This window comes from Vombatus ursinus, unplaced genomic scaffold, assembly GCF_900497805.2.
Source record: "Vombatus ursinus unplaced genomic scaffold, bare-nosed wombat genome assembly UNPS02014858.1, whole genome shotgun sequence".
NCBI classification, from domain to species: Eukaryota; Metazoa; Chordata; class Mammalia; order Diprotodontia; family Vombatidae; genus Vombatus; species Vombatus ursinus.
Genome location: NW_020954636.1, coordinates 1,031,257 through 1,051,553, shown reverse-complemented (window position 1 = coordinate 1,051,553; position 20,297 = coordinate 1,031,257). Strand labels below are relative to the sequence as shown.

Here is a 20,297-nt window from a genome sequence, read left to right as displayed (position 1 = left end):
AAAAAGTGTGGAAAGACATCAAAGTCTGCTCTTATTCAGCGACTTACTATCTACCTAATCCTGATCAAGTCATTAACCTCTGTAGGCTTCAGTTTCCTCCCCTAAAAATAAGATTAGACTAAGATCCCTTCCAACTCCTTGTTTGTTCTTCCTACTCCAAAGAAGACCAATGACATCAGGAGGATGAAGGTGATGTCTTGACTTGTGAGTTAACTAGAGATGAGTGGGGCAGAGTTACCTAGCAAAGTCATCAACTTCACTCTCTCCTCCAGAGTAACTTAAGTCCAGTAGCAACACAACTGGTCACCGCCCAGAATGAAGTGGGTAACCTTGGCCTTTCCAAACCAAGGTCTTTCCCAAATTCTTTGATCCTATAATTACATAAAACAGCTTCCTCTAAAAGCTTTGAGATTCAGATGCTATCTCTAAAAGGAGAAAATGCATGCAAAAACAATTTGAAATTGTAAGGCACTCAAGGCAGGGAGGGAGGTAGATAAAGCATTTCCTCAGAGCTCACTATGTGACAGACTAAGGATATGAGCGCTGGGGATACAAGTACAAAGCAAGCAAGATAGTCTCTACCCTCAAGGGACATTCTAAAGAGAGCAAACAACTCCTAGAAAGGGTGCTGGAAAGAGGGGAACTTGCTTTCAGCTCTAAATCTATGATCTATGACTACAGGATAAAGTCCAGACTCCATGCCTCATTATTAATCAGTATTACTATTAATATTTGTTAATAAGTATTATTATCCTTGATTATTATCAATGATTGATTGATTGAGTATTGGAATCCTTCGGGTTAACGTTAGTCAGGGGCAGTATCGGAATTCAAACCTGGTCAGGATTGTCTGAGCTTAGAGTTAGATTTGTCAATTAGTCAGTTCCAGGTGGCCCCCACTAGGTGGATCTGTAGCTTCTTTCAGGTAGGGCTACCTTCATGAATTTCAGTGGCGCATTTGCGCCTAAGCTACTGGCCCTTTAAGAAGGTGAGCCAGGTGAGGCTCGTAACTCCGCCCTCTGCCAAGGCACCGCCCCCCGCCCCCGCCCTGCTTTTCCAGGCCCCACCAGTCCCGGTGACTGGCCCTAGGTCCCGGTCCCGGCTCGCGCGCCATGGAGCGGCGCTGCTCGCTGGGGCTCGGGTTCCTGCTGCTGCTCTGCGCCCCGCTGCCCCCGGGGGCGCCCGCCAAAGAAGGTACTGACTTCCCTCCGCCGCAGATCTCTTCTTCCCACTTAGTCTTTCCCTTCCCCCAACTCCCTCCCTTACCCAGGAGTCCCCGGCCCTGGGGACCACCTGCTAGCTCCCCCACACGCTCCACCGCGCGCGCACGCACGCTCATGTTCCGACTGTTACCCCTGTTCCCATTCTTTGCAGAGCTTCCTGCAGCCTCTCACACACCTTCCCCGTGACACACACACCCCCTCCCCTGGCAGCCCAGGCTAATGGACTTGCCAGGCCAAACTTTGCTCTTTAACCCCTACGTCGTAGTTCTGGGGTCATTCACTCCTCACACTAGCACCACGAGCAACTAGAGCTGTGGGGGTGGAGGTGAGGGTGGAGAGGTGGAGACGGGGCTGGAAGGGGGCTGAAGACTGAAAAGAGCCCCCCTGGGATAGTATTCAGTGAAGAGTACCGATCACCACCACCCTCTATTCCTGGGGGAGCTCATACTTTGGACTATGTCTCTCCTGGGAACCCAAATCTTAACTCCACCATCACTACCCTAATAGTATGCAATGAAAAAGGGAATAGGGCCCCCCTTCCTTTCCTGGGCTATGGGCTTCAGACTGCATTTCCTGGTCCCCTTTTACCAAACCTCCCTACCACCACTCAAACTGTGAAAGCCAAAGCCCATCAAGTCCCACCCTCATGCAATCCTGGGATAGTTTATAGTATTACAAATTTTTAGAGTTGTCAGAGATCTGGTCCAGTTACAAAAAAGGAAACTGAGGCCTAATGATATCAAATGACTTGCCTAAGATACTGTTTTCTATAAGCCCTTACTCCCTAGCTAAATGGACTATCCCCTGGGGGCAAGGGTTATATATCCTGTCATCCAGTCAATCTGGAATCTCCACCCCCAGATTCTTCTGGCATTGAACCTAGCAAAGGGTCCAGCATCCGAGCCCTTTTCATATTTGCCTTTTCTTCTCCTAAACTCTCTAAGTGTCTTTGTAACATGAGTGTTTCAAAGGTATGAATACCCCTCATTGCTAGTCCATGTGTTTGCTCAAGAAAAGGCAGGAGGTTTGATGTATGGGAGGAGGGGGGTTGAGGGGGGAAAAGAAGGAAGAGGAAGACATCATTCAGCAGGTCCCTTCACCAAGATGGTCTGCCCTCCCTCTCCCCCACCGCAGTAACTCTGCTAGACACCAGCACTGCGCAAGGAGAGCTAGGCTGGCTACTGGATCCACCAGAGACTGGGGTGAGTACCAGGGGAGAGGAGGGGTTTTAGGACTAGGGAGGGCTCCAGACCAGTGGGAAATGGGACAGGCAAGTGGGTGGGGGAAGAGAAGAAAAGAGCAGGAAAAACTGGAAGTGTCTCCCAGGGAGGCGGCCGGGTGTGTGTTGGGGAGGGGGGGAAGGGGGTGGAATAGAAGCTGAGTCAGAGCCTACTGAGCAGGGTGGGGGTGGGGGGGCAGACTTCTCCCCATGGGGAATGTCTAAATAACCTAGCTTGGGTTAGCTCCTCTCCTTTCCTGTTTCCCCAAAATGAGGAGGTGGGGGTGATCAGAAGGAGTGGATTTACCAGCAGGAGGTGATCACTGTAAGGACTTTAAAGAATCTCAAAATTTATGGAAGGAGGGGGAAGGTGTGGAGGAAAATCCTGGACTGTGTCTGATAGCTGCTGTCTTGGCTACTCTTACAAAAAGGATAAATATATGAAGTTTTCTTCCTTGCTCCCAAACTCTTGATTTATGCTGCCATCGTTGCCATCAGGAGTCCCCAACTCTTAAACCCTTCATCATGCTATCCTGGGGAGTGTCATGCATGTTCCATGTACAACCCACCCTTTGTCCTGGTCATCAGAGGGGAAGCAAGATCCCATGAAAAGGGCTAGGAGAGTCTTGGGTACTGCATAGCTGTGAGAAGCTGAGCATGAGGGTTTTATGTCTGATATGTTAGGGCAATAGAGCAGTGAAAAAAACAGCAAGGGGATGTTGCTCCAGCTGGTTAAAGCTCCAGGGTTCTCAATTTAGGCCTTGTCCCCCTTTGACTCCATTGTTTTCATTTTATGGCAGCCACCCTCTCTAGTTTCTTAGGTGCTGGAGACTATTCATTCTGGGTTTGCTGTTCTCTTTTTCTCTGTGTTTTAGGGTCCTGGCTCCACTCTTTCTGCTCTCCCACAGTGTGGCCTGTAATTAGAGTTAATAGACTAAACTATAATATATCCTCCAGGAGGGGCTGCTTAGGAAATCCTGAATGAGACGTGCCCTAATAGGCACCTTATCCCATAAACCAGCTAATCACCCCACAAATATGGCTACAGGCCCACCTGCTGGTTCCCACCAGCCCCTTGAACTCCCGCCCCCTCCCAACCTCACCCCTATTCCCAGCCCCAACTAACTCTTTCTCTGGCAACTAATTATCCTTAACTGAAAAGGAGTAGGCTGTTCAGTTAAACAGATCTGCAGTGGGTAGAAGATCAAGGGGAATTCCTCCTTCAATTGTCCATCCCACACACACCCCCCACCCCAAATTTAAAAGTCTGTAAAAATAACCAGCAGTCAACCACCTGGTTTCCCAGGGTGCACTTGGGAAGCTGACAACTTAGCCGATTAGTAAAGGGTACTTATTACTAGTACAGAACATCTGTTTGTCTGCTGTCTCCTGTTTTTGTCACTACTGAAACTGAGGGGAGACATGTTGAAGTCAAGACAGGCTGTCTGTGCAAGCTCCATCTGAGGCCATGGTGACCTGGCTGTGATCTCCCTTTCCCATACCCCCCACTTCTGTGCCAGCAGCCTGCTTAGCTTCTTCACCTATAGCACCCCACATCCCAACTTAGGTCTCGGTACCTCACCCTCCTCCCCTGTACTTTCTAAGTCCCTAGAGTTCCATAGGCATAGTTGTGCCTTTAGTACCTATGGTAGCAGGTAGGGAGACGGTGCTTTTCCAACTGTGGCCCTTCACACCCTCCCTCACCACCAACCACTACCACCACCACCACTAATTAGCCCTTTAAAAGATCCCTTGCTATTCAGCTTACCAATCACAGCTACCAAAGTTCCATGTGGCCAGTTTTTAATTCCTAAAGCTTCAGAACAAACTCCTCAAATGTTAGACGATCCCAATGATAGACCATTATTAAGTAAGGATTTCATCCTTTTACCTGTGAGGATTTCATTCTCTTTACAATTCTTCCTAGTGTTGCTGATACCTTCACAGCCTTGTGAGCCATGAGCTGCATATACTGAACCTGGTCTCCATAGGGTGAGGCAGGAGTAGTACAGTCTGGGACCAAAGAAGCCTCATACTGGCTGCCCTTTCTTCAGTGGGACAGGGTGGTGAGGGTGAAACAGTGCCTGGGCCTTAGATATTCTGCAACGAAACATTAGAGGTGTACCGCAAAGCAGAGCTGAATCTTGCTGACTAGTAAAGGTAATAGAATGAGACTAAAGTGAGTCTGATATTGAACCCTCCACTCCAACCCTCACAAATGGAGTGGGAGGGAGGGGGAAGGGACACACTGACACAATTTCTCTCCATCCAGTGGAGTGAGGTGCAGCAGATGTTGAATGGGACACCCATATATATGTACCAGGACTGCCCCGTGCTGGCTGGGGGGGACACAGACCACTGGCTTCGCTCCAATTGGATCTACCGGGGGGAGGCCGCTTCCCGAGTCCATGTTGAGCTTCAGTTCACTGTTCGAGACTGCAAGAGCTTCCCAGGGGGCTCAGGACCACAGGGCTGCAAGGAGACATTCAACCTCTTCTACATGGAAAGTGACCACGATGTGGGCATCCAGCTCCGGCGACCCCTCTTCCAGAAGGTGCTGTTGTCCCATCATATCCATCCATAGTCTAGCAACTGACCCCTTTTACACCCTGATCTCTTGAGATAAGCCTTACTACCAAGGAGAGGAAAATCATGAGACAGGGGACCTTCTCTGGGTGAGAATGAGGAGTACATACTTCGTGACTCTAGCACCCAATTCTCTTGTTTCTCCAGGTGACTACAGTGGCCGCAGACCAGAGTTTTACCATACGGGACCTGGCAACTGGTGCCGTGCGGCTAAACGTGGAGCATTGCCAGCTGGGCCGCCTGACTCGTCGAGGCCTTTACCTTGCTTTTCACAACCCAGGGGCTTGTGTGGCATTGGTGACCGTTCGCGTGTTCTACCAGCGCTGTGCTGAGACTGTACATAAGCTAGCACATTTCCCTGACACCCTTCCAGCGCCCGTGGGTTTGGTTGAGGTGTCAGGGGCCTGCCTGCCCCATGCCCAGTATGCCCCTGGCCCTTCAGCTGCCCCTCGAATGCACTGTAGCCCCGATGGAGAATGGCTTGTACCTGTGGGTCGATGTTACTGCAAACCAGGCTATGAGGAGGTCAAGGAGGAGAATGGTGCTGAAGGATGTACTGGTAAGGGCATGAGAAGAAAAGAGCACCTGGGTGAGGGATCATGGCTGGAGAGGAAAAGATAAGAATTCTCACTCCCCGTTCCAATTTTGTACCCTGAGCTCTCCTCAAGACTCTGATCTGTCTGCCTATGACCACCACCCTCATCACCTCATCATCATCCACTGACGTCTCCCATATCCCTCTCTCTGTCTCTCCAGCCATATATGCAAAGGACTTTGCAAACATGAAAGAGCTACATAAATGTGAATTGGTGTGTGCTTTCCTTTCTCCTCATCCTATCTTGGATCCCCCCCGTCATCACTAATATTCATTTCCATTTCTGACTCACATATTCTCTCTGTCCTGTGACTTTGTGAAAGGAGAAGGAGGAGGGAAGATAGATATGGATAGGGGGCATGGACCAGACCAGGGTCATGGAGTCAATTTGGAAGAGAGGGACAGAAATAAGTACTGACTGCTAAACTGACCTTCATTCTCAGCTTTAGGTTCAGCCACTCAGTTATCTATTACATAGAGGTGGGAGGTGGGAACTGGCATGTCAAAACTCTGCCGTACCCTGAAGTATTATGATGACAATAATGATAGTTCACATTTATATAGCACTTTTTTTGGAGGCAATAGGTGTTAAGTGACTTGCCCAGGGTCACACAGCTAGTGTCTGAGGCTGGATTTGAACTCAGCTCCTCCTGACTCTAAGGATGGTGCTCTAACCACTGTGCCACCTAACTACCCCATAATTTTATAACACTTTAAGGTTTGCAAAGATATATGTATGTATACATGGTGCATATACACACATAAAATTTCATTTGATCCTCATAACAGCCCTGTAAAGTAAGTGCTATTATCTCCATTTTACAGATGAGGAAACTGAGGTTCAGGTTAAGTGACTTGGCCTTGGTCACGACCTAGTCCGTATGTGAGACAAGATTCAAACCCAAGTGTTCCTGACTCTGGCTGGTCCTTTATCCACTACATAGGCTCGTGCCTTATTCCTTCCTGCCTCACTACCGATCAGTTACTAAGTCTGAAGTGAAGCCCATACCATCTCACTCTTGGACTATGGCGGTACTTTGTTAACTGGTCTCCTTGCTTCCAGCATCTTCCCCCTTCCCGACTATCCTATATGCTCTACTTCATCATAATAATCTTGCTAAAACACAGATTTCAGACTTCTCAGTGGCATACTCAAGAATGTTCAATGGCTTTCAGATGATGCAAGAAAATTCCAGCCTCCTCATTCTGGTATTCACAGCTCTTTACAGTCTGGCTCCAGTCTCCAAACTCTTGGTCATACTGCTTTATTGACCCGAGGCAAAAATTGGGAAGTAAACACTTGGGTTTTTGGCACACTCAGCTTCCCTAATTTATTCCTTTTTCCCGTTTTGGGTGACCCTTCACCATCCCCACCCCCTGCCATGCCCCTTAGATATACAGTGCCCTGAGAACCTCTCTTTTCCACATTATAGACACCAGGGCTGTTTTGTTTTGTTTTGTGGTAAAGGGAAAGGTAGAGTAGGGGTTTGATTGCTAGCACTAATATATCGCTTTAAGGTTTGCAAAGTGCCTTACAAACATTATCTGATTTTTCCCCCTCTTGATTACCCTGGAAGGTAGGTATTATTGTTTTCCCCATTTTACAGATGACAAAACTAAGACAGAAAGAAGTTAAGTGACCTGCCCAGGTTCATCCAGCTAGTAAATGGCTGAGGCTGGATTTGACAGGTCTTCCTAACTCAAGGCCAGTGTTGTATCCATTTCCTCACCTAGCTGCCTCTACACTCATTTATACTCTGGCATAAATGGCTGAAAGCAAATTAACCCTTCTCAGGGTGTTTTCATTTGGACAGAGATCAAAGTCCTCAGCTAAAGGAATGAAACTCTGACAGTAAAATTTGGGGCCTTAGGTGGAAAAGGGAATTATCAGTGATGTTAAAATCATACCTTGTTAATAATAACCTACTCCACCTCTTGTTAAGGGTTGAGGTATAGTTAGGAAATTATGAGGTCATGACATACCAACTAGTCAGAATAATGTACTGGGAAACTCAGAGGTCATCTAGTAAAGTCCAGGCTGGCTCTGAAATTATTATTTACTCCTTGAGAAAATAAAGCCAGATTTATAAAAATGTGCTTCAGATGTAACCATTCAGGAGCACAAATCTTCACAAAATAAGATACATACCTGCAGCTGTGTTTCTTCTATAGTCACTTCAAAATTAGAAGGGATATTTGGTCATCTCTTTATATCCTTTATTTAACTTTCCTGGAACTCTAACAAGAAGTTGACCTCTAGGTCACTGAGTCACCTATAAGTGTTGTTGAGTTGTTTCAGTCATGTCTGACTCTTCCTGACCTCATTTGGGGTTTTCTTGGCAAAGATACTGGAGTGGTTTGCCATTTCCTTCTCCAGCTCATTTTACAGGTGAGGAAACTGAGGCAAATAGGGTTTAGTAACTTGCCCAGGGTCACACAGCCAGTAAGTGAGGCCAGATTTGAATTAGGTTTTCCTGACTCCAAGCATGGCTGCCCATACCTTTATGAAAAGTTTTATTCTTGAAAAGTTGTATATGAAACAAATCCATTCTTCTCTAAGAGCTGAAAGAATTACAAAATGAGGGAGTAAACCCCATAGGCCTGAGTTTAATCTATGAATGCTTTTTGGAGGGGGAAGGACTTGAACTGGCCCCCAAAGGATGTGTAGAATTTGGGTTGGAAGAGAAGAGGGGAAATTCCTTCCAAGTAGGAGAAAGTGAAGTCAAGAAGCATTTATGTAGCACCTACTATTTATGTATCAGGTACTGTCCTAAGCACTGGGATACAAAGAAAGGCAAAAAACAGTCCCTGCTCTCAAGGAACTCACAATCTAATGAGGGAGAAGCCAGAAAAGGGGGAAATGAACCTTTCATGTTTGACAGGCATTGGCTTACCTTGAGTGAAAAGTGCTTGGTGGAGGATAGTAGAAGATACTTCTAGACAAGTGAAATGGGTTCACGTTCTAGAGGGCCATGACTATCAGAATGAGGAGTTTGGAAAGAGCCCCGTACAGTGGGTACTGCCTCTGGAGTCAGAGGACCTGGGTTCAAATCCTTCCTCTGCTACATACTACTTATGTCACCTTGGACAAGTCACCTGACCACCCCAGGCCTCAATTTGTTAAATCTGAAAAATGTAAAGATTGCACTAGCTTGCCTCTGAAATGTCTTCCAGCTCTCAGTCTTGGTGATCCAGATCTTTTTGGATCAGTCAACAATGGATCAGGCACAATTGTGGCTCAGTCTCCCCACCCTACAAGAGTGAAATGATCAAGGAAACTGATGTTGGCTTTCTATTCTCCCTCTTTAGCCTGCCCTGTCAATTTCTACCGTGCTGAGATGGACACCCCCAGCTGTCTCAAGTGCCCTCCCCACAGCACAGCTAAGTCTGTGGGGGCCCCAGTCTGCACCTGTGTGAGTGGCCACTACAGAACTCCTGGGGAAGGGCCCCAGGTAGCATGCACACGTGAGTGGGGTGGGTGGCCTGGGTGACTAGGGAGGGAAGGGTCCCAGATTATATGGAGGGCTATACTGGTAGTGGGTCTCCCCACTCCAAAACAACCAGGTAAATGCCCCATCTTCCCCTAAACCAATAGACACAATTTCCAGGAAGTAGGGCCACCATAGTTCTTCACCCCATTCTCTTCAGAAAGCCTCATAATCCACAAGGGAGTCTCCTTATTCAATCATGACCCCAGAATTTTATACCTCAAAGAGTCTCATTGGTAGGAGTGACCTCATATTGGGGATTTCTGCCATCTGATTTTATATACCCTCCCATAGGTCCCCCCTCAGCCCCTCAAAATATCAGCTTCTCTCTTTCGGGGACTCAGCTTTCTCTGCAATGGAAGCCACCCAAGGATTCAGGAGGACGTCGAGATGTGAGCTACAATGTGGAGTGTGCACACTGTCAGGGTGTAGCCCCAGATGAGGGGCCATGCCAGCCATGTGGGGCAACTGTGCACTTCTCCCCTGGCACCAAGGGACTCACCCTGCCTGCTGTTCAAATCGATGGCCTTGAACCCTATGCCAACTACACCTTTCGTGTTGAAGCCAGAAATGGGGTATCTGACCTGGACCCTAATGGTTCTCCCAGCACTACACTTAGCCTTAGCATCGGACATGCAGGTGAGGGCACCTGGGAAGGGGACAACCAGAGCAACATTCAGGAAAGAGAAATGAAGGAGGGGTACTAAAGACCATCAAGGGTCAGGAAAAAGTGATGGAGGAGAAATCTAGAGTCCTAGGTCGGGCTCTCTGAGGTCTCTCCCCCTGCCAACATCCTGACTTTAACTATTACACTCTTCAGAACCACTGTCTGGCCTGTCCTTGAGTCTGGTGAAGAGAGGGCCCCGACGGTTGGAGCTCTCCTGGGCAGGGTCACGACCTCGCAGCCCTGGAGTAAACCTGAGCTATGAGTTGCACGTGCTGAACCAGGTCAGAACCTACTCCTCCCTCTACCCCTCCCCCCCAAAAGTTTCCTCAACATCAATGCCCACCCACATCCAGGGTGGGGAACCAAAGGACAAGGTCTTTCCCACTTACTCCTCGCTGATGCTTCCCCACAAAGCCCTTTCTCTCCTGTTCTTATAATCCCTGAAACCTATCCCACCACATAGGAGGAGGAGAGGTACCAAATGGTGCCAGAGCCCAGAGTATCACTGACAGAGCTACAGCCAGACACTACCTACGTGGTACGAGTCCGCACATTGACTCCCCTGGGTCCTGGACCCTTCTCGCCTGATCATGAGTTTCGGACCAGCCCTCCTGGTGAGTAATCAATCCTCTGAGACTGACCCTAAACCTATTATACTGGTTCAGTCTTCCCAGTGAGACACTTCACCTTCCCCGACACACATGCACAGTTCTCCAGTGACCCCCTATGCACACACACACACACACACACACACACTCCAGCCTTCCTGTGAGTGACCTCTGCCCGTACAGAGATGCTACCCTTTCCTTCACGAGTGACCCCTCAAAGAACACACACAGCAGTTCCTGCCCCACCTGCAGCCAGCAGCTCCCTAGTCAGGGACCACACACCAACAAACCATGCTATGAGTGCGCGCACACACACGCACACACACACACACACACACACACACACACACACACACACACATAGTGAGGGACCTCCACATAGACAGTCATTTTGTCAAATGAGATCTTCTCAAATTTACCCCAGCTTCCCTAGTGAGTTAGTTCTTTCATACAACTCACACATACTCCAGTTTTCCAATGAACAGTTTCTTGTCCATAATAATAACAGCTAGCTGTCTAGGTTTGGACAGCCCTGTTACATAGGGTCTATAACAATAATTCCCATTTTACAAATGAGGAAACAAGTTGAGATGGGTTAGGGGTCATGTAGCTAGTGTGTATCTGAGTCAAGATTCAAACAAACTCTTCCTGACTCAGGGTCCAGAATTTTATGCACCGGCATAAGTGACACCCCATCAGTGACACCATGTACACTAGCCATCTCACTGAGTGAACTCTCCCTGAACAAACATCAGCTTCCACAGCAAGGGACCACATCCATTCATCCCTTAGTGAGTTGTTCCCTTCCTCCACCTGCACGTACACATATGGTCCCAGCAACTATGTTATATGTGACATACAGATGTGGCATATGTATGCACACAGACCAACCCTGGCTCTTACCCCCACAAACAACTTCCAGGACATCACACAGATATCAGCTTCCAAGTGAATGACTACACACACACACACACATACACACAGAGCTCTTCTCAAAGAGTTATCCACATATGGCCACAAAGAGCCCTTGTGAACAACCTCCCACACACATACATCAGACCCTAGCGACTGACCCTCCCCAACACGTACACCCATGCTAGCGCCCCCAGAGATTAATCTTACACAGATGCACCAGCCTTCCCCCCACCCCCATCATCCTCCCCTTCCTCATTTCCATGAATATGGGTTAGACTAGGTAGCCACTATGTTCCCTTCCAACTCTGATTGACCACATGTCCACACCAGCACCCCAGTGAATACAGAATCACCTTACTCATCTCCACTCATTAATCTCATCTTTCCGTCCTTACTTTCTTGCCTCCTCTCCACCCCCTGGCCCATATAGTTTCAAGCTCCAGAATGCTTTATCTCAGTTCATTTGTCCTCAGTTTCTAAGGGCCTATCTGGGGGAGAGATTGTGGCTGTTGTTTTTGGCTTGTTGCTGGCATTGGCTCTGATCCTTGGATTCCTGGCCTTCCGCACAAGGTATGAGCATAACAGACCCCCTCACCACTGACCGCTGACCTTCCCACTCATAGTTTCCATACTCCAGTGATGACTCTAATTCTTCAAGGCCCCCTCACCCCTTCATAGTACTCTGCTTCTCCCCCAATACCCAGTAAATTAACTCAGGTCAGAACACCAAAACCACCCCCACACCACCACACACCCCCTTTTCCATTATCCCAGAAGAAGGCACGTACCATTCATTGGGTTCTCTGAGAACAGACCTGTTCCCACGGTCTCCCTGCAAGTATGAGAATAGGGAGATGGGGGTAGAGGATGTGAAGGTCTGTAATGAACTCTTTTCCTTTCCTTTGTCCTTCCCCTAAACTGTAGGAGAAGAGCTCAGAAGCAAAAAGGGCAGCGAGAGTGTGCTTCTGATGGTGGGGATCGTGGTGAGTCAGTAATGGGGAGCAGCAACAAGGGCCCCCGATCTCCTAAGAGGCAATGAATATGATGGGGACGATGAATAAGGCTAGGGAAAGGGATTGAAGAATTCTAGAGCTTCTGAAGCAGGGGAATTGTCTCTGGGTCTCTCAAGTTTTGCTACTTAATTAAGTTTAGCTTAATTAATCTTGTGCTGATAGCACCAGTGTAGCTCTGGTGTAATTATCTATTAGCTGCTAGCTCTTTTGCACCCTCCATTACCACACCCTCCCCCCCCCACATTCACGCACACAAACACACTTTCCATCAGCCCCAACCCCATCTCCAGGCTGCCTTCCCCACCCCAGCTACATTCTGGGTCACAGCTCATAGGGCGGGAATGCATGCCTGCAGGGAGAGGTATGAGACTTGGGGATGTCCAGCTGAGGCAGATGGACCTTATCCCAGTTACCTCATTAGAAATCCAGCCTCAGCCCCCTTTAAAAAAAAGCAGAGGGAGGGGGGACATAATGACCCATCCAGCTGCTGAGAGCAGCCAGGGAGTATGGGTGATCCTGGCAGGGAAGGTGGGGGAGGTGTGAGCCGTAGAGGTGGTTTGGGCAGTGGAGGTTAGAGGAGAAGGCAAGAAATTTGGTGGGTAGGGGAAATTGAGTAACCCACTAACATCAGAGAATGGTGGTAGGAAGGGAGAGGGCAGTAAGCTAGACACTAGAGATTGAAGCTCCCCTACCCCTAAACCACGAAGGGGCTGTTTGGAGGAAGTCATGGTAGTAGGGGAGAGGATAGAAATGGCATGGATTGGGAGTCTGTACTCTCTAACCCCCTTCCCTATTAAGTATCTCTCGCTGACCCCTCCTCATTCTCATTCTAGAGGATAAGCTCTGGCTGAAGCCCTATGTAGACCTCCAGGCATATGAGGATCCTGCCCAGGGTGCCTTGGACTTCGCTCGGGAGCTTGACCCAACCTGGCTGACTGTTGACACAGCCATAGGGGAAGGTGAGCTCGACATAACCCATATCTACCACCAGCCTAGTCACTGAATATCGCTACCACTGAGTATCTCTTTCCAGTCATCCTCAGCTTCCTCTCAACAAACGTAGATAGACATACATGTACTTGTACTCTTCAGTGCTACCAGTGGTGGCATGAAATTTACTATTCTGCTTTTGCTCCCATGTCTCACGGGATGGGGATGTTTTCTCCTGGCCATGATTTAAAACTACCACACTCCTTCTCAGAATGAATTCTTTTGGTAAAAATAAGCTCTGAGACCACTCTCCTTGAGGGAAACAGTAACTAAACCATAATAAGAACCATAGTATGTGTGTTGAGTGACACCTCCATTGAGGAATTCTCTGGTAATGAACAGCCTTTACAAGAGTCTATTGAGTTTAAATCTGCAACTAGGTGATAAAGTGGATAGAGCGCTGGCCCTGGAGTCAAAAAGACCCGAGTTCAAATATAGCCTCAGACACGTCCTAGCTGTGTGTGACATTGGGCAAATCACTTAACCTCTGTCTGCCTTAGTTTCCTGAATGATAAAATGGGATAACAATAACACCTCCCAGGGTTGTTGTGAAGATCAAATGCAATGATATTTTTAAAGTGCTTTGCACAGGACCTGGTACATAGTAGGCACTATACTTACTAACTGTGTGACCCTGGGCAAGTCACTTAACCCCGATTGCCTAAGCAAAAGAAACAAAAACATAGTAGGCACTATATAAATGCTAGCTATGATTTGCTATCATTATTAACTTTTCACATATTGTGAAAAGAAGAGCTCCCTAAATCCAGAGTCTCACACACTTATACTTGCCTTGACCTTGTTAGGGGGTAAAATTGTAAGGCAGGTGATGTTTTCTGCCTCCTTACCCTGCCCCAATGCCCCTCAATGCGCTTTGAGCTGGAAGGGCATCTCGTCCAATCCCCTCATTTTTTCACAAATGAGAAAACTGAGACCCAGGGAGATGCAATGATTTATGCAAGGTCGTGAAGCTTGTAAGTGGGAGAACCCAGGTTCCAAACCAGACCCTCTCATTTCAAATCCAGCACCCTTTCCATCATACCATGTGGTCAATGGTTTTTCATTATGATAAAAATATTAATAGCATCAACATTTGTATGGTACTTTCAAGTTTGCAAAACGCTTTACACGTTATTTTATTTGATCCTCACAAGAGTCCTATGAAGTAGTGTTGTTGTCCTCATTTTACAGATGAGGAGACTGAGGTTCAGAGACTAAGTGACTTATTCAGGGCCATTCAACTAGTAAGTGTTTTAAAAGCCTTTCATGTCTTATCAAAGGGATTTGGGGTATCAGTAAGCAATTTAGATAGATACACACACACACATACATTTGTGTATATGCATATACACATATATACATATATAATGAAATTTATTGCTTAGATATTCAGGTATCAGTAGTCAAAAGGAAATATATACACCTATGGAATGTGTGTGTGTATGTGTATAAATACCTGGGTCTATTGAAAAGACTTGCACTGAATTAAAAAATGATGTAGTCTTTTCAAGTAATGGAGATTGTGAGAGAGAAGATTTTCATTAATATCTTTTGTTTCTACATCGCCAAAATTTCTTCCTGTGGCCCTACCAGGCCAACCTTCTCCCAGACAGCTATTCCTTATAACAAAGATTTTTTTTAAAGTGAAATAGAAAAAAATTCAGCAAAGACAATCAATGCATAAAAAAAAATGACATTATATGCCATGTTAAATGCTCATGGACATCCTCCTAATAGCTAGTAAGGTTTGCAGAGAGCTTTGCATTTGATCCTCACAACAATCCTGTGAAGGAGATGATATTATCCCTATTTTAAAGATGAGGAAAAGGAGGCAGAGAGAGGTTCATGGGACTTGCCTAGGATTACATAGCTAATAAATGTCTGAGGCAGGATTTGATCTATAGCTCTGTATGCCACCTAGCTCCTATATGTTATATAAGAGTCAGGGGGGTGGTATAGTGAAGAGCATCACAGGGTGGCCCAATGGATAGAGTTCTGGGCTTGGAATCATGAAGGCTCATCTTCCTGAGTTCAAATCTGACTTCAGACACTTCTAGCTGTGTGACCCTGGGCAAGTCACTTACCCCTGTTTGCCTCGGTTTCCTTATGTGTAAAATGAGCCAGAGAAGGAAATGGCAAACTGCCCCATCATCTTTGCCAACAAAACCCCAAATGGGGTTTTATATCGTTGAACACGATATATATATATCGTTGAACAACATATATCATTGAACACGACTGAAAAGACTCAACAACAAACACTTTACTCAGTGGCCCAGGATCTTGGCGATGTACCATCTGTTTTGAGGAAGTCATCCCATATTGTTTTTGCATCAGTAATAACTATATTATGCAAAAGCCAGCATGGCATCCTCAATAGAGAGCTGGCCTCAATCAAGAAGACTGGGTTCAAGTCCTGCCTCTCACATACATTGACTGTGTGACCCTGGACAAATCACTTCACCTCCCATTGCTCTAAGCAAATCTCTGAGTCTGTAAGTTGAAGAGAAGGTGCTGAATTGCACTGGTGGAGGGAGTTCCCTATGAACCCATGAATTCACAGGCCCATTCCCTATCTATATAATATATGCACAATACTGCTAGTTACTAGAGTAGATGACAAACGTGTCATTTGAGACCAACACGAAGGGCACAATCTCATGTCTCCTTTCTTCCACCCCATCTCTAGGAGAGTTTGGGGAAGTATATCGAGGGATTCTGAAAGTCCCTGGCCAAGACTGTTTCACGGTAGCCATCAAGACTTTGAAGGCCACATCTCCAGATGGTCATTGGTGGAATTTCCTTCGAGAGGCAACTATCATGAGCCAGTTTAATCACCAACACATCCTGCATCTGGAGGGCGTGGTCACCAAGAGTATGGAAGAAGGGGGTGTGGGAGGTTGGGAGGCATCTTCAGGATTTGATCACCAACAGTATGGGGAAAGGCTATGGTTTGCCAAGAGTACAAAGAGAACAAATAATGTGTGGTCTCTAACTAGAGATGGAGTGGGTTGTGTACTGTCATCAAGAATGGTGGGATGAAAAGAAATGGATGTAATGGCTGCAGTGATGGGATTTGGGAGTTCATTGTGATGAAGAGATTAGAATGAGGTGGCTGATGGGTACCCTGGGTACTAGACAGAGATCCTTATGTGAGTGAAGCCATCTTTGATCTGTTTTCTGTGTCCTAGGGAAACCCATTATGATCATCACTGAGTTTATGGAGAATGGGGCCCTGGATGCCTTCTTGAGGGTGAGGGGGATTGAATCAATTGGGCAAGGGAGGGAGGTAAAAGTCAGTCTTGTCATTGCCCCTACTGGATGGGGGTGGGTTGGAGGGCACTTGAAGGAAACCCAGAGGGTTAGTGGAGAGAGATGAAAGAGGGAAGAATTAATAAAAGAAAGTTCTAGGTGGTAGTTCCAGCTCCTGGGAAGGAAAGCATTGCTTAGCTAGCCAAATGAGATAACATTTGTAAAGTGCTTAGCGTAATGCTTGGCACACAGTAGGCACTTAATGTTTATTCCATCCTACTTCTATCTCACCAGGCACAGGAAGAGCAACTTGCCTCTGGACAGCTGGTCTCCATGCTGCAGGGTATCGCCTCTGGCATGAGCCACCTGAGTGACCATAGGTATGTTCACCGAGACCTAGCTGCCAGAAACATCCTGGTGAGCCAGAATCTGTGCTGCAAGGTATCTGACTTTGGCCTGACTCGATTGCTGGATAATGACCGCGATGGCACTTATGAAACCCAGGTCAGATACCTTTGTGTTTCTCCCGTTCTCCCCTCTCCCAACCCATACATAGGTTTGAATTCTTCTCTCTCTCTTCTTAAAATAGAGTGCTGGCCTTGGAGTCAAGAAGACCTGAGTCCAAATCCTGCCTCACACACTTAATACCCTGTACAAGCCACTTAACTACTTTCATCCTGTTGCCTGTTTCCTCATCTGTAGGCATGATAATAATAGTACGGATAATAATGGGACCTACTTTACAGAGCTGCGAGGATCAAATGCGATAACATGGCAAGTGCTTTACAAACCTTAAAATACCATGTAATCATTATTACCTTTGTATCTCTTTCCTGTTCCAGGGAGGGAAAATCCCAATCCGTTGGACAGCCCCTGAAGCCATTGCCCATCGAATCTTTACCTCAGCTAGTGATGTGTGGAGCTTTGGAGTGGTAATGTGGGAGGTGCTAAGCTTTGGAGATAAACCATATGGGGACATGAGCAACCAGGAGGTAAGCCCAGGACAACTCTATGCCCATTTTCAACTATATCCTCTGTCTGTCTCTGTCTATTTGTCTCTCTTTCTCTCTGTCCTATCGTACTGTATTTTTTTTTTTAGGCAATTGAGGTTAAGTGACTTGCCCAGGGTCACAAAGCCAGTAAGTGTCAAGTGTTTGGTCTAAGGCTGGATTTGAACTCAGCTCCTCCTGATTGCAGGGCCGGTGCTCTATACACTGCGCCACCTAGCTGCCCCTATATCATTCTGTATTCTTCCCCTCATCCTACCCGAGTCTCCATCATGTCTCCCCTATCTTCTCACAGAAATGCTCTTTTTTACCTCCTTTAGGACTCTATTGCATCTTCCATCTCATCTTTTGGGTCTTTCTTCTTCCACATTACCATGTACTGTTTCGTGTCTTCTTTTTTTTCTTTACTACCCTCTCTGTCTACCTTCCTCAAGAATCCCATGCCCTTCCTGCTACCACTGCCCTTGCCCAATCCCTTTTCTTGTCCTTCTCTGCTCCAACGCAGGTGATGAAAAGCATTGAAGATGGCTATCGCCTACCTCCCCCAGTGGATTGTCCCGCCCCATTGTATGATCTCATGAAATGCTGCTGGGCTTATGATCGAACTTGCAGGCCACGATTCCGACAGCTTCAAACACAGTTAGAACAGCTGCTTGCCAGCCCCCATACACTGAGAACCATTGCCAACTTTGACCCTCGGTAACCACACAAGGGGAACTGTAAGTGGGTGAATAAGGCTGGCTAGTCTGACAGAAGACAATATTCAACAGCATATACTAAGTGGGAGCATAGATAGAGAGCAGGAAGGGACCTTAGTCCCTCTAGACCATCTATATATTTTGTAGACAAGTTCAGAAGTCAAATGACTTGCCTAAGGTTACAGAATCCTATTCTGGTGAGAGGGATAGGACACACACAAACCTTGCATACAGATTAAATAGGCAGAAATCTTTTTATGAAGCATAAGCTAAAATAGTGTTTGATAATCTATGAAAAGAAGCAGCAGCCGGTATCTCAAAAATGTTTCTAGCAATTACAAATGTTTCTGACATGTAGAAAACCACACTATATGAATATTCATCTACCTGCAGAGCCATTTTCCTACAGAAATATAAATGTGGATTAGGGTCTGTAGTATATCATTCAGCTACACCATGGGTTAAATAGATATTTGTGTGCTATCCTGGAAACTTAACCACCCTTTAACATTGTTTCTAGGGAAACATTTTCCAAACAACCAATGTACAAACAAACTCTTGGAACACACCCTATTCATAATTTGGGGACTGCTTGTCTATCTTTTCGGAATGTGTTTGTCTTTTTCCTGGCAGGCTTAACGTCCTAATGACTTTTGGCTCTAGCTAACAGTACAGGAAAGTCCATCATATGGAACATGGGTGTCAGTTGGGATAGAAAGAAGCAGAAATTATGATTATAGAATAAAAAAACTGGAAGATCTTAGAAGTCATCTGATCCAAACACTTGACATCATCCCAAAGAATGTTCATCCAGCCTCTGCTTACAGATACCTCATGTTGGGGAATGCACTATCTTCCTAGGTAGCCCATTGCCCTTTTAAAGCAACTCTTCATTGTTATATTGAGCCAAAGCCCACCTTCCTCTAACTTCTACCCCGTGGTAAGCAAAACATGTATAATCTTTTCCATAAGTCAGCCTCAAATAACAACACTGATAGGTTACAATCATACATTCAGAGCCAAGGGGCCACACCAAAAGTCAAGAATACTTGACTTCAAAATTTCTGCTACCTGAGTCCCAGGCACAGGAATAACTGTTTGCAAGTTTGATGGGTCAGCTGGCTCCTTATCAACTCAGTTAACTTTGGGGGCAGAAAGAGGATATGATCTTTTTTTCTCAATTGAAGGTTGGCAGGATATATGCCATGTTAAAGATCACCCAGATTTGTAGATTGGTTGTGTAATACTGTTCCATTATTGTAGTCAGTATTCCCTGAATACACACTTGCTAGGGAGGGAAATAGAAAGCTGGGGTATAATCCAACAGTGCTATGAATATTCCGGACGTACAGCTGAGAGCTAGTTATAGACTGGTCAATAAAGGGAAGAGAATAGAAGGGATAGAGAAGCCTGGGCCTTGGAATCTCGAGGAGAATGACAACTACATCCCTCTCCCTAGAGTTACCCTTCGGCTGCCAAGTGTAAGTGGCTCAGATGGGATCCCGTACCGAAGCGTCTCTGAATGGCTTGAATCCATCCGCATGAAACGATATATACTACACTTCCAGTCTGCAGGGTTGGACACTATGGAGTGTGTGCTGGAGCTGAATGCCGAGTGAGCAAAGACGGGTACTGGGGAGGAACAGGTGGACACCAGGGAATGGATACTGGAATTGACTACTGAGGGGTGAATGGGTGAGCCAGGGAGGGAAGGAGTTCTTTGTGGCTTGGTTTCAGAAAATTGCCTTCCTACTCTTTCCACTCCTACAGGGACCTGAAGCAGATGGGGATAACACAGCCTGGACATCAGAAACGAATTCTCTGCAGTATCCAGGGTTTCAGGGACTGATTTGTGGACAGGATAAACTTGAAACCCACCCATGATGCCCATTTTCAGCAGGCCAATGCTGAAGGTGTGATTTTTTTATGCCCCATCCTTTATCCTGGATCATGTATGTTTTTTGGTGCTGCTCTTTCCCACACCTCCTATGGAGGAATTATACCCTATGGTTTGGGGTAGGAAGTGATTGTCTTGT

The 20,297-nt window shown here is 46.6% G+C and overlaps 1 protein-coding gene across 1 annotated transcript; it reads left to right on the top strand.

Moving 5' to 3' along the window:
- Positions 1 to 1,112: 1,112 nt before the first annotated feature.
- EPHA1 (EPH receptor A1) lies at positions 1,113 to 20,284 on the top strand. Its single transcript, XM_027841314.1, has 18 exons — positions 1,113 to 1,194; positions 2,358 to 2,425; positions 4,715 to 4,996; positions 5,176 to 5,587; positions 8,933 to 9,088; positions 9,406 to 9,750; positions 9,932 to 10,059; positions 10,242 to 10,392; positions 11,775 to 11,871; positions 12,226 to 12,284; positions 13,148 to 13,273; positions 15,994 to 16,179; positions 16,496 to 16,557; positions 16,851 to 17,060; positions 17,399 to 17,548; positions 18,069 to 18,262; positions 19,721 to 19,876; positions 20,032 to 20,284. The coding sequence occupies exons 1-18, from the start codon at positions 1,113 to 1,115 to the stop codon at positions 20,108 to 20,110; spliced, it is 2,943 nt and encodes a 980-aa protein (XP_027697115.1). The 3' UTR covers positions 20,111 to 20,284.
- Positions 20,285 to 20,297: the final 13 nt, after the last annotated feature.